Consider the following 14,183-nt stretch of genomic DNA (forward strand, 5'->3'; position numbering starts at 1 on the left):
GGACCAGAAGCGTGGCCCTCGGCCCTGGCGGGACGAGCCCCGTGGACACTCGGCTACCAGGCTGTGCTCATGCGGCCGAGAGCCCAGGGCTAAAGCCCGTGGGTGCAGACGGCAGCTGTCCTGCTGATCGGGGCGTGGCAAGCCGGTCATGTCCTGCCTGGACCTCACACTGGGGGCACCAGCACCTGCCGGCAGCCTCTCCTGCCTCGGGGGAAGTGAACCCTGACCCAGGTCCAGCCCCTTGCTGTGGCTTCGCTGTGGCAAGAACCTGGGAAAAGGCCTGATCCACATACACACGCAGAGAATCGTTCCCAGATGCACCTGCGCCAATCCAGGTGCCGTCTTCTCCCTGCCAGTCCTGCAGCTGGGCTGTATGCGAATGCAGGGTCTGCACAGGGAGGGCCTAGGCACTCCCTGCAAGGTGCTGCGGAGCTGGGGTGGGGACAGGGGGCCTAGGGCCGTCTGCAGAGGGACCCGCCAGAGGGGCTTGCTCCTCAGACCCGTGGGCTGCGTAGGGCACTGGCCAGACAGCTAGTGTAGCTGACCTGCTGCCGAGGATGTGTGTGCTGGAGAGCAGAGGCCAGGCCACAGCCCCGGCGGCAAACCTGAAGTCAGGGGGCTTTCTCCACAAGTGAGGGGCTGACTCTGAGGGCCCAGGGGGCTGCTGGGGGGACAGTGGGTTTCAGCTGGTACTTAACAGGATGTTCCAACTAGAATGGCTTCTCAAAACGGGCCAGGAAGCCCCGGGGGCCCAGCAGAGAAGGCAGGTCAGGGCATCGCTGCCTGGGTGGGCCCCAGTTTGAAACTGGGTGGCACGTCCCAACGCCCGAGAGGGTTGGCAGGCCTGGCAGATGTGTGCAGCTGGCTGGGCGGGGCTGAGTGGGGCAGTGCCCTGTCCGGGGAAGTTGTTGCCGTGTGTGGGCGGCTGGCCTAGGGCCTGCTTTTCTGGGAGGTGGTGTGTCCCAGTGACCCAGGATGTGGGCCCTGGAGCTCAATGGCCAGGCTTTGAATGCTGCAAATACTTAGCTGTGTGACCCGGGCAGGCCTCAGCTTCTCCTGGCCTCAGCTTCCGTATGTGAAATGCAGATAATAATAATAATACCTCAGAGCGTTTTTAGTTAGGAACCAGTTAATGTGCACAAAGTTCCCAGAATAGTGTCTGGCCCATAGAAAGTGCTTAATGAATGTTAGATATTTCTATTTTTGAAAAACCAGAAATTCAGATTTTCATGTGAAATGCTTAGCTTTTAAAACACTGCCAACAAGTTAAGAAGAAAAACCCCAACCTTGGGACCTTGGGGATGGGGGCTAAAAGCCCCCAGGGAGGCCGGATTTGGCACAGGGGACGGCAGTTTGCAGTTTCTCATCCAGATGGCACTGGGGACCCTTTGCCCTCCCATTTTCCTTTGGGTGAGTCAGGATGCCCGGCCTCAAGGCTGGCAAGCTGCAAACACAAACCATGCTCCTTCCTGCACAGCCCTGACTCCTGAGATGTCCGCTCTTTCTGGACTCAGTATGGCAGAAGTAGCGAGGCTGGCTATGGAGTCTTATATAGGCGGGCACCATGCTGAGGTCTGTGGGGGACCAACGGGGTGGCTGTGAGAGGAGGGGTGTCCTGATAGCTGGAGGGTGGGGGGTGACAGAGGGACTGGAGGGGTGGCCTGGGCACTTCCTGAAGCCCAGCGACGGGAGGAAGGCCCTCAGTGGAGGGTCTCGAGGGCTGGGTTCCCATCCTGTCGGACCTTTCCTCCTGTTTTCTTATCCATAACATGGGCTGACCCACCCTACCTCTCAGGGACAAGCGGAAGACGGGGCTTGACGGGCTGTGCAGCAGGGGCTGTTGGTTCTCTCTGGAGCTGAGGAGGGGCGCATGCCCTTGGGGGACAGTGGGATAGCAGGTGAACAGTGCCGCCTGGGCTGTGCCAGGAGGCTTCCTCAAGAGGGTGGGGCGTCGTCAGCTCAGAGGGATGGTACCGACCTTCTTAATTTTCTTGATGTCACTGTCCTCGTCATTGGGGGCGATGGTCTGGGTGGACTGGGTGTGCTCATTGTCCCTGAGCAGGGACGCGACCTGCAACAGAGTACAGGTCAGTGCGGAGGTATGGCTGGCACGGTCCTGCCCTGGCTGCCTGTGGGTGCAGGAACTGAGTCGCTGCCCTGCACTGCACCACTCGATCTGTGGGGGGTCCTTGAGCCCTGGGAGCCCATCTCCCTGGGGGCTGGGCAGTGGGGCTTCGACTCTGGGTGACCTGGGGGAGGGGGTGTCCTTCTGCTCTCTGGGCGAAGGGCACCCTGACTGTAATCCTGAGCTTTGGCCAAAATCTGTGGTTGTCCCTCAGCCCCTTAGGTCTGGGTTTCTGTTGTAAATACAGTGACATGAGTTTTACCATTTAACAGTGCAGGTCGGTGGCCAGAGGCATTCACATGGTGGTGCAGCCATCACCAACATCCACCTCTGGGACTTTCTCATCATCCCAAACCGAAACTCCGTCCCCACTGAACACTAACTCCCATCCCCCCTCTCCCCACCCTGGTGCCCACTGGACGGCTTCCTGGCTATGGGTGGGACCCCTCCAGGGACCTCCCCTAAGAGGAATCACACAGCAGCTGCTTCTCTGCATCTGGCTGATTGCACAGGCAGTGTCCTCCGGGCCGTCGTGGTTGGGACCCCTTTCCCTTTAAGGCTGAGCAGGACCCCATGTGTCTGCAGCCCACTCATCCACCGACAGACACTCGGGAGCCCCGTCATCTTTTCAAACAAAAGCATATGGGCCACCGGCATGTATTCAGCCAAGCAGGTGGTGGGGCCAAGCCCTGCTGGCCGGAATGCCCTGAAGCCTCCCTGGCCCAGATCCCTCTTTGGAGCACAACATGGAAACTGCTGGCCTTCAGATATGGGGCAGCCTTGGGACAGACATTTGAGCCACCCCAAACATCTCCATTTGCCTGATTTGGGGGGTCAGAGAGGTTGGCACACCTGCAAGGACAAGGGGTGGTGCCCAGAAGAAGGGGTGCTGTAAGAAGCCCTGTCGGGGGACCTCCAGGTCGCAGCCTCTCAGGGGACATCCCCACCCCCGCCACTCCCGCGCCTTCGCCAGCGCCGGTGTGGCACCGCCTCTCTGCTCCTCCTTGCCAGCCGTAAGCTCTTTGGGGAACAGACTGCAGCTGTCCGGTGCATGGATGGGCACCTGGAGCCCAGAGCAGGGCTGGCTCTCACCGGGCACCTGTTGGCTGTGTGGGTGCATTGAAAAGAAGGGGAGCAACATCGGCCACGGGAAACCACCACACTGCCGAGCCCCGTGTGTCTGCAGACGGCCACTCGGGGAGCCTACGGCACGGCCACAAAGCCAGGCTCCCTCTCAGCTTGTGGCTCTGTCCCCTCAAGGCCGCTTGCCGAACACAGGATGAATGGGCTCTCACAGTGGAGCGAACGCAGCGCTTCAAGAGCAAAACGGAACAGTCCCCGCTCTCCACGCCTGGGCTGCTAAAATTACCCCGTCTTTGCTTGAAGAGCAGCTGAAAATATCTCAGTGAGAAATACTCAGTGCCCGCACGGGCTTCTCTCCGCTACCCCCTTCCTGATTCCCTGAGAACATCTGCACATTGAAACAAAGGCTGATTCTTTGATTTGTCCCGTAAAGGGGTGCGGGACACACACTAATGAACGCGCACACACATGCCGGGTGCCCAGCCAACACTCCCGCCTCTAGTCTGCTTTCTTTGCCCGTTTTGGGGTTAGCACATGGTATCCCCGTCTCTTTAGGATGGCAGGGAGTGAGTGTGTGAGTGTGTGTGTGTGTGTGTGTGAGTGTGTGAGTGTGTGTGTGTGTGTGTGTAGTCTGTATTTAGAATGGACGACTCTCAGAGAGAGGCATTCCAGGACATCTACTCAGCAGGGACCAGGGCAAAAAATAGCTGTAACTAGGCCAGGTGCTGTGTCACACACATTGGAGTCTGTATTTAAGGCGCAGGCCGGTGGGCAAACCTCTGGAGAGTGTGAGCCCAGGGACCCTGCTGAAGACTTGGGCCATGGCCATCCCTGCCAGGAGCCGAGGTCCAGATGGGTCCCAGCAGGCTTGCCCAGGCGGCCTCTCCCTAGTCCTGGCAGGTCCCTACTGGCGATGGCTTTGCTTGGAACCCTGATTTGCTCTGTTGCTGTCTGGGCCTGCCCTTGACCCTCATCAGTGATGGCTGTGGGGAGATGGGGCTTTGGCCTGTACCCCGAGTTGCCGCCTGGAGTCTGGCCCTGACTGCCCAGCCTGGCTCAGTGCCTGGTGTCCCTGCCTGCTGGCACACTGCAGTCTGGTGTTCTGGTCCACCAGAGGCAAACCCTCGTCTCCCCACCTCCTCTGGAGACAGATTCTTTGGTCCCCAACGCGTGTAGTCACTGCAGCAAGTGATGGTGGGATCGATCCAGGTTTTTTCTTTCCCTTTGCAACCAAGGTGTGCTGAAGATCTGTTTCTTGCTTTGCCAGCAGCGGCCACATAGTTCAGTTCTCTCTCCTTCCTTCCTGATTCCTTAGGGCCTTTTCCAGGCCCAGCAGGTGCCCACCTCTATCCCCCATGTCCAACCCTGTCAGCATGTCCTGACGGGTCTCTGTGTTGGGCACCATGGGCACTGGTGGACACAGCTGGAGTGGGTACGTCAGGTCCTTCCCTGAGAGCTGCCACCGCAAGCAGGGAGTCAGACACCCACAGGAGTAACTGAGACTCCAACACAGCGAGGCCAGAATGCAAGTGTGCCCTCATACAGTGGCCCGTCTCACTATGGAACCAGCAAGGGCTACCCAGGAGGGGTTTTGAAGGACCAACAGGAGCCCAACGGGTGGGCTGAGGGATGTTGGGAATTCAAGCAGCAGGGATGGTGTGAACAAAGGCACAGGGCACAGCAGGGCATTTGTCAGGGCAGGGGTGGGGAGTGGGGCGATGGAAGCAGGACCGGAGGCCGGGGAGGTGGGTCCTGGTGAGGGAGGGAGGGGTCAAGGCCGCCCTCTCTTACGTCCCCCAGAGCAGTGTCCTCGCTGACCTCTTTTATACCGTGAGCTTCCACATCAAAGTTTGTAGATCAGCTTCCACAGCTACATTTTTATTTTAAACCCTGAACTAAAGATTTCTGCAGTTCCCTCCAAAGTCAGCCTTCCAGGGTTCTGAGAGCATCGAAGCCGATAAAAACACCACAACTCCTCTAAACACCTGTCCTGCCCTTCAGGGCCTGCCCTGGCTCTTAGATTTACTTCCTATTATACATGGGAGAAAAACCACCATTAAAATAGTGCAACAGTGGAGACCATGCCTCTGGCTGGGGGTGTCCCCTTGGGGAAGGTGCTCCCGCTTGCTTGACCATCTGTGGAGCTTTGTGGCCACGAAAGATGAGGGCTGACAGGGTTGTTCAGACGAGAGAAGAGACGAAGATGGGATGGTTTTGCTCAGTCAAGTTTTGTGCAGACTGTGTTTGGGCGTGACCTCCTGTGACCTCCAGGGAGAGATGCTAGGGTAGGGGCTGCAGGGCAGTGGGGCCAGGCCTGGCTTCCTGACCAGTGACCTGCCCAGAGCCTCACGCTTAGAAGGGCCCAAGGCCTGGGCTAAGGCTCTGCTGTCCCGCCCCGATGGTCTCAAGGGCCCTGCGTTGCCATTTTGCGCTGGGCCCTGCAAATATTGTAGCTGGTCCTGAAACAGGTGCAGACAACACTGGCAACTGTCTAATGACCAGCTCTCTGAAAGAGCCTGGCTATAAACTTGCAAATTTCCATGGTGTAACATACACGTGCATGGATGCACACACACAATGCACACACATGCTCATTCACAACTGATCTGCTTTCTGCTCCCCAGCACCAGAAGAGGCTCCACCGTTTGCACCCACCCCTTCTCTGGCTACAAACCCCTGAAACCCTTTAAGGCCTGGAACCCACACCCTCTTTGGCAGCAAAATGACTCACTTCCTGCTTGAGGTCACAATGCAGCCGTTCCAGAACAGACCCTCCATATCTGGTGCCTACCACAGGCCTGACATCCATCCGTTCATGGAGCCCGTGCGGGCACCTACTATGTGCCATACATGAGGAAGAATGTGACAAAGGACAGCCTGACTCTTGAGCAGTTCTCACCAGGTGGGGTGGCCAACACATGCATGGGTTCAGCCCTTATGTGGCATGCTGTGGGGAAGGCCCGGGCACAGGGCACACGCTCTGGAGTCCTGGGGAGGTGTCTTTGCTTGCAGGATCTCACCAGTCATGGAAGGGTGGGTGACAAGGGTTTTCCAAACAGGAGCACCAGCATGTGCAAAGGCCCAGGGGGGCTCGGGCCACAGCTCTGGAGCTCTAGCTGGGCCCCGAGACTGGGGAGCTATGACAGGGTGCACTTAGTGAATGCCACCCAGGTGCAGAGCACTCCAGTCATGAAGCTGACAGCCTGGAAGTGGGGCCAGACCTCTGTCCCTTAGGGAGCTCAGTGGGGATTCATGGATGTGTCGGGCTAGAATGGACTCCAGGGGTCTTCTCTGGAGTGGGGCTGACCCCAGATCGAGCCAGGCGGTTACAGATAGGACAGGCCCCAGCCTGGCTGGTAGCAGGTGCACATGGCCAGCAGCACTGTGACTGGGAACTCGTCTGTAAATACCCCTCCCAGTGCTCACAGCCTTGCCAGGTGAGCATTAAAAAGCCCATTTTACAGATGAAGAAACTGAGGCCCAGAGAGGTTTGGGTGGGGGCTTGCTCCAGGCCGCATTGAATGGCAGAGGCAGGCTCTGACCCAGCCCCAACTCCAGCGCTCCCACTCCGCCCACACCACTGACTTGAAGTTTGGAGGTGGGAGCCGGACCGCGGCCTGTTACACGTTTCTGGTCCCGCGGCAGCCCCGTCCCCGCCAGCCTCCTCCGCACCCTGGCCACCGGTCACCTCTGCCTTCAGCCTCTCGATCTCGATCTCCCCATCCTCAATCTGCTGCCGCAGCTGCCTGGCCTCTGTCTTCTCGGCCTCAACGACCTGCAGGAGGTGGAGGTGCTTCTGCATCAGCGCTTCGTGCTCCGTGGCCAGGGCCCGATAGCTGTGGACACAGACGCGCAGCTCAGACCTGCCCCGGGGCCTCTGGAGACCCAGCTGGGAGGGGGCTCACCTAGGAGACGGCCCCATCCGAGGCACGGTGCCCGGAGCCTTGCGGGCTGCAGGTGACCGCTCTGGCCTCTGACCTCTGTCCCCTGCCCAGGCCTGCTCTCTCCCTGCCCCCATCCCCGGGCCCTCGCACAGGCAGATGCTCTGAAACATGCCTCCTTTCCCTTCCCTGGACTGTCTCCTGTGCCCTAGGCCGCTCCAGGCCACAGCCGTCCTAGCCCCACCCCAGGCTGTGTGGGGTGTCCCACAGTTCCCAGCTGCTACTTGCACAGCATTGGGCCAAACTGACTGGGAGTGTCCAGTCACTTCTGTCCCCCCAGGAGATCCCTGCTTTCCCTGTGGGCAGGGACCAGGCTGGTGTGGCTTGCTCCTGCTCGCCCGGGCATGACGCAGCATTCAAAAGTGCTCAGCGAACATCTGTTGCACGGATGGATGACCATGTGGGTGGATGTGTCCGGCCCCCGGGGATACACAGAGGAGAAGGCCCATGCGCTCACTGTCTGGGGGACAGCTGAAGAGCCTGCACAGTAAACTGGGTGCCAAGACGTGCACCACGGGTTGTTAGCAAGGTAGCACTCAGGCGGGGGGCTCAGCAACAGGGACCTGTGATCAGGGAAGACTTCCTGGAGGAGTCTGCCACCCTCTGGAGGAGTCGGGACCCCAGGCCTTCTGACTGCAAACCCAGTGCCATCCAGGGGCAGCCTCGGGTAGGAGGTCTGTCTGGGTTGGGGTAACTGGCTATGGGTTTGGATGTTAGGTGGGGCCAGATCACACAGAGGATGCCCGCAGAGAATGGGCAGAGGGTGGAGGAGGGGACCCAACATTTGTGTGAATTAACATCTCTTAGATGTGCAGAACACCACCACTGGGGGGAGGGTGGGAAGGTGGGATGTGGGAGACAGCCTGGCTGGGAGGCAGCCTGCCTGCCTGAGACCACGGGCCTCTGGTGGCACTGCCCTCTGCATCCCAGGCCTGCATCTTCCTGGCACCCCAAAGCACCAGAGGGCCACTTGGGGTGTCAGAGCTGGGGAGGGACCATCTACCCAGGGGCCCAGTCTCACAGGGCACAGGGGCTCTGAATGGAAGCTGCTGCGGAGGTGCCCGTGGTGGGGGTTTGAGAGGCAGGCCCAGATTGGGAGGGAGGGTTTAGAGGCTCGGCGCGTCTGCAGCAAGGTCAGGGGGCCCAGGCCCTCCGTCCTCCTTGCCCTGGCCCCCCATCTTCCCCTCCTTTTTTGCTTTGGCCCAGGACGTCCTCAGAGTCCCAGGACCCCTTCCCTGTCCCCCTGCCCTACCTCTCCTCAGCAGGGAGAGGGCCCTGTGCCCACCCTCCACCCTTGCCTGCCACACACCTGTGCCCCTCTTCAAGCCCACATGCCCACCCCTCCCACCTCATGTGTTGGGCCTCCAGTAGGGCCCTGTGCTCTGGGCCCATCTGCCTGGGCTCAGCCCCAGCCCCACACCCCTTGCTGAGGGACCCAAATAGGTCGCCTCTCTGAGCCTCAGTTTGTTCATCCACAGAATGGGGACGAGGGCAGCTCCTCACAGGGTTGTGAGGACTGAATGGGTGGACACACCATACCCCCACTGGGTGCCTGTTGCTATAACAACCACCCCATCAGAGGGCAAAGCCCCCCAGGTCTCACCAGAACCCTGCTTAGAATCTCTGCTCCGGATCCCACCCCCTCCTCTAAATTAGCAAGGCCCTGGTCCTCAGCATACAGAAGCCACAGTCGCCCCCCATTTAGGGCAAAACCGAGCCCCCAGCTCCTGCCCTTCTTTCAACAGTGAGGCCTGCTGAGGGCGGCCTGCCGTCTTTGTCCCCAAGGTGTCGTTCCCTCTCAGCGCTAGAAGCCCAGTGTTCCCCCAGCATCCACAGGGACCGGGTCCCCTCCACAAACCAGCTCCCACCTGCTGAATCAGGGGTCACTTTTTAGTCTAGCATCTTCTGACACCACCTTCCAGGTACACTGCATGGGGCGCATCAGTGGGGTGCCAGGTTAGGGATGCTGACCTTCGTCACAGACCCAACAGCTGTGTCACACAAGCTCTCTATGCCCCACAACCCTCACTGCAAAATGGGACAATACAGCTTCCCTACAAATCCCCAGGTGTGAGGTGGGTCCCCAGAGGGTCTTGGGAGGGGCTCAGCTTTGCTGTATCAAAGGGCCACATCAGGTGGGGGCTGCTGCACTTGGAGACAGGGCTTGGCCCCTGAAGGTGTCTGAGGAGGGGTGACTCCAGCTGTGCCCCGAAGTGGGAGGACGGGTGGGCAGGGCTGGTGGCCTCCAAGCAGGGGGACCTCTGGGCAGAGGAGGCACTGTGCCTGGGGAAAGTCCTGGCCTGGAAATGAAAGTGAAGTCTCGCTCCCAAGCCCCTCTCTTACAAGTAACAGGCTGTAAGAGTTCTCAGGTTTGCAATCCTGCGCACAAAGCAAGCATTCTGTGCTTCCCTTGTTAACCAGATAATCAGGCTTTAAGGTTCTCCATCTCCCCAAGAGGCTCAGTTTCTTTACTTGCAAAGGGAATCCAGCAGAAAGCATGAAGGAATCTGCTTTCACACCAGCACCCCTCTTTTCCCCTACCTGTCTCCCCAGGAAAGACCTACAAGCACCTTCTGGGTGTGTCCACCCTCTTCACAGACCTGCAGGCCAGGCCGCAGAGCTGGAGGGGCACACAAATGGTTAAAGGCCAGGTGTGGGGAAGTCAGGGGTCCTCACTTAACTTAAACCACTTGATGAGGTAACTGGCCTGTTGCTAGGCTACCGCTTCCACACCAGTAGGCAATAAGCTATTATTGTGCTATGTAGAGAGCTCGGCCCAGTGCTCTGGGCAGAGGCAGAGACGCAGTGCTCGACCTACTGCTGTGAGAACAAGCCGGGTAATAAACCCTTTCGCCCCAAGCAGTTCTGCTGTCATTCCTTTGGTCACACTGAATCCATGGCGAACTTGCCAGGGGCTGACACCCACTGGCAAGACATCAGGGTTCCTGTATCCTAGACACAGACTCGGGGAGGGCAACTCGCCCCAAACGACATGTCCACCCTCCAGGGGACTGGGCTCCGGCCACACTCACCCACTGTGAGCACGCTCCACAGTGGACCCCCACGCTGGCACTGTACCCACAGTGTGAGATCACTGGGTCTCTGCCTGCTTTCATCTCCAGGGCCCATTTTTCTGGATGTATTCTGTATGTGTTTTAAAAAGTGAATTATGTATTTGCAAAAATACTTACACTCAAAATAGGCTGGAAGGGACCAGTCTCTCCCCTGCTCACTTGCATGCTCACACTCACATGCACACGCTCTTGCTGGTGTCGTGGAGGTCTGAGGCCAAGTAAATCTCATCTGTGGTCCCCTGCTGGTCACACGGCCAGCCCCCCGGAGAAGGGCTGTGGCTGATGCTGGCCTGGGAGCTGCTCAACGGGCCCAACCCGAGCCAGGCCGGCTGGTGACGACCCTTCTAGGGAAGGGGACTTGGTTTCCCTTATCAGTGACCATCATATCTGAGGCCAGGGGGTCGACTCAGGCCCCACAGTTTGGCAAGGAAGACAGACCATCAACATGTTCCCCTGGCCTCCAAAATGATGAGTATGGAGAGGTTTTTCCTGAGGCAGAGGGTGTAGACTTGCCCTACTGCCCCAGCTCTGTGGGGGTGGCAGGCTTCTAGCTGGGCTGAATCTGCCTCCCCAGGGGGTCACAGGCCCCTGAGCTTGCAGTCAGGACCTGGGGTACCTGCACCTACCAAATGGAGTTTTTCGGGATGTCATAAGGACTCACATCAACATATGACTTATTTTGTTGGCTACGTGGAGCCAGTCTTTGATTTAGTAAATTGCTTAGAGTTATTGTCCCTGTGGCAAGCAGGATTGTAGGATCGCCCCAAGATTTCCTCCCCTGCCCTGGTTTGCAAGTCCTGCATAAGCCTGAGATGATAAATATGGTGGGTTTCTATTCCCATCACCGGGACACAGCTGACCTTAAGGTAGAGAGACTGACTATACACAGTGCGCGTGACCCGATCGTGTGAGCCTTTTAAAACAGTGTTTTCTGGCTGGTTGTGATAGGGAAGGTTGGGGCTCTGGGGCTCGAGAAGATCTGATGTGCTGCCGAGGATGGAAGAGGCCACACGGCAAGGAAGGCAGGCGGCCTCCAGGAGGGGAGAGCCCCCCCACTGGCTGGCAGCCAGCCAGGAAATAGGGACTTCAGCGCTGCAGTGCTGAGGGCTTGGGTCCTGCCGACAACAGGAATGAACCTGGGGGCAGAGACTTCTCCAGACCCTAGAGGGAAGGCCCAGCCCTGCTGACCCCTGGATATCAGCCCATGAGACCCAGAGCAGAGGCTACACAGCACCCAGACTTCTGGCTTGCAGAACTGTGAGACAGTCAGTGGGTGGTGTTTTGTCTGTGGTCATTTGCTATGAGCAGGAAAAAACAAAAATACTCTCTCAAAAAAAAACAAACATATGTTTTCTTCAAAAAATTAGAACTACTACATGATCCAGCAATTCTGGGTATTTGTTCTAAGAAAATAAGAACGCCAATCCAAAGAGCTACCTGCACCCTGGTGTTCCCTGAAGTGATATTCAGTGACCCAGGTTCACAGAGGACAGGTCAGGCGGCCAAGATGGGGATTCAAGACCAGTTATGATGCGGTTTCGGCCCAGTGTCCGAATGCGTCTACCTCCTGACACCCGAACTTTGTCTCTTCATTTCTCCTGGAATTCTCTTTCTGGCATGGGGTCTCTATCGAAGCAATTGCGGGAGATGGACTGAGTCATGTCCAAACCCTCCAATGTGCCCCCAGTCCTCCTGCTCAGGGCAAACGTCACTGTTTCCAGCTGCCCCAGACCCCCGTCTCCCCCAGAGGGCAGGCAGGTCTCTGTCCGTGGCGCCCTGCACCTAACACAGCCTTCAGGCCTCAGAGCTGCTGGTGTGTCTGCTGTCCTCCCGACTGGCTGAGCCCCTGGGGAGGTGCCTGTGCCGCGTCCACTGCTCAGAGCCTGACTCTGTTAGTTCATATGTTCTTGTCTCCACAGCTGGACTGGGCACTCCTCGGGGGACAGAAAGGGCGTGACCTGAAGGCTGCGGCCAATACTATGCCCTAACAGGGGGTTTCTGATCAGGGGTTTGACCCAAGGCTCAAGGAAGGGTCCTGGTCCCATCCATCAGCACCCACCCACCCACCCCCTGTCCATCATCCACCATCCATCTTCCACACATGAACTCAGCGCCCCCCCTGCATCCATCCTCTGCCCTTCGATCTTCCAACCCACTCTTGCCAAGCACTCTCTACGCCTTTGTCAGGCCTGGGGGTGCAAAGGATCACACCTGGTCCCTGCCCTCAGGAGTTCGTGTTTCATACGGAGAGAGACACAGAAACACACTCCTACCCACTGAACCAGAAAGATCTGCTGCCCAGAGGGGTGAGTGTCGGTATGCCTGCCCCCGACAGCACTCAGCTCTGCCAGGGGGTGGTTAACTCTGGGGCCACACCCCGGCCACAAGCCCCTCATTTCCCCGGGACTCAAGTGACTCAGTCGGGCTGGGAGTCCCCTCTTTCTCTGCAGCACCCTCTCCTGCTTCCCCCCTATTCCAGCCCACTTGAGTCTCCTTCCAGAGGGGGGCACCCACTGCTGGGAACAAGGGGAGGACCAGGTCGAGAATCCCTGAGCTCAGAGAAGTTTGGAGGATTTCAGCCTATGGAGGAGAAAACTGGGGCCCCGAGAACGGTCAGCACCAGCTCATGGCCTTGCCGCAGATCAGTGGCCGCCTCTGGCTGAGAGCCCCTGCGGCCTCAGACTTCGGTTTCACGGCTGCCAAACTGACCCAACCGAGTTGTCTTCGGTTCCCCTAATAGGAAAACGGTGCTGCCCCCACAGCCTCCCTTTCACCCCAGAGGGCACAGATCTCTGGGGCCCCAAGGGCGACCTGGCCAAAGGCCCTTCTGCCAGTGTCCATTCTGCACCCTCTCCTCCTTCCCCCTGCCCCCCACTCCCCCTCAGGGTTTATTCAGTGAGGGCCCCGGGGTTCAGCCTCCGGCATAGGCCACAGGGGTGGGTGGGCATACCTGGCATGAGCGATGGCCGCCACCCACTCGTCACGGTCCTTCGCGTCCTCTGTCCTCAGCTCCAGGGCTTTCTGGCTCTCATGGCTGAAGTTGACCGTGAAGTAGTGCTGCACCGAGAAGAAGATGCCTCCAGTTACCGTGGCGTCCGTGGGGCCTGCAGAGGCTGCGGCTTTTGTTCCAGCCGTTTTGCGGAGCCACGTTGGCTGGGCACAGGTGCGGTTTCTGTCCTCGTCGGAATGGCGTTCTGTCTAGCAGTTTCGAGCCTGCGATTAAGGCAGGCTTTGTGCCATGTAACAGAACCTATGTTTAGGATATTGTTAGAAGGAAGCAAACCCACAGCCCTACTTGCCAACAAACTGCAAACAACAGCCAGCTTCAAGCCGTCAGGTATGCTGGAAGGAGGGCAGGGAAGCAGGCCAGAGGGCGTCCCCTTTGGGAACTGCGTACCGATCCAGATCAGCACGCATGTAATTCGCTTCACAAAAACTGACTGAACGCTCTCTGGATCCTGGGTTCAAGCAGTGAACAGACAGACATGGTCCCTAGGACAGCCCGCTGGAAGCTACCTCCGTTGGGTGCGGGTGGCTGACTAGAGCTGGGCTGACCCCGGGGCCTGCCTCTGAGCTCCCAGGGAGGCAGAGGAGCCGAGGGTGGACACACATGAGACGCTGTCGGGTGAGGCACTGCCCGTGGAGCTGTGGGAACGGCTCCTGGAACCATAAGCGCATGTGTTTGCACGGTCAGGGCTGTGCAGTCGTTCGTGTGATGGAGGGAAGAAATGGGTGTGGGGCCCAGACACAGCTACCCACCGAGTCGGCCCAGGGAGGGCAGAAGGCCTTCCCGAGGACAGGGCCACGGTCCGGGCTTTATTTCGGTTGGACAGAGGAGCACGAGGGCAGCAGGAGCATGGGGGTCACAGGTGCAGTTGAGGGGGTGGAAGTGGGGAGTGGGAGGGGCCGTAAGGTGTGAGCAGAGACGCCAGTGGGTGGGGGCAGCACCAGGCGGTGAGC

The 14,183-nt window shown here is 58.7% G+C and overlaps 1 protein-coding gene across 9 annotated transcripts in view; it reads right to left on the bottom strand.

Annotated features, from left to right (window-relative positions):
* RASGRF1 (Ras protein specific guanine nucleotide releasing factor 1) overlaps nucleotides 1–14,183 on the bottom strand; it is a 123,335-nt gene that overhangs the window by 52,460 nt on the left and 56,692 nt on the right. For all 9 annotated transcript variants that reach the window (XR_012127224.1, XM_073227262.1, XM_073227261.1 and 6 more), the window contains 3 exons: nucleotides 13,174–13,280; nucleotides 6,897–7,044; nucleotides 1,979–2,071 (listed from right to left, as the gene is read on the bottom strand). Coding sequence is in view for 8 of the 9 variants with exons in the window: in XM_073227262.1 (XP_073083363.1) it covers nucleotides 1,979–2,071; nucleotides 6,897–7,044; nucleotides 13,174–13,280 (348 nt within the window). In the remaining variant the exon portion in view is untranslated. The remainder of the gene's footprint in view (nucleotides 1–1,978; nucleotides 2,072–6,896; nucleotides 7,045–13,173; nucleotides 13,281–14,183) is intronic.

This window comes from Manis javanica, chromosome 18 (assembly GCF_040802235.1).
Source record: "Manis javanica isolate MJ-LG chromosome 18, MJ_LKY, whole genome shotgun sequence".
Taxonomy (NCBI): domain Eukaryota; kingdom Metazoa; phylum Chordata; class Mammalia; order Pholidota; family Manidae; genus Manis; species Manis javanica.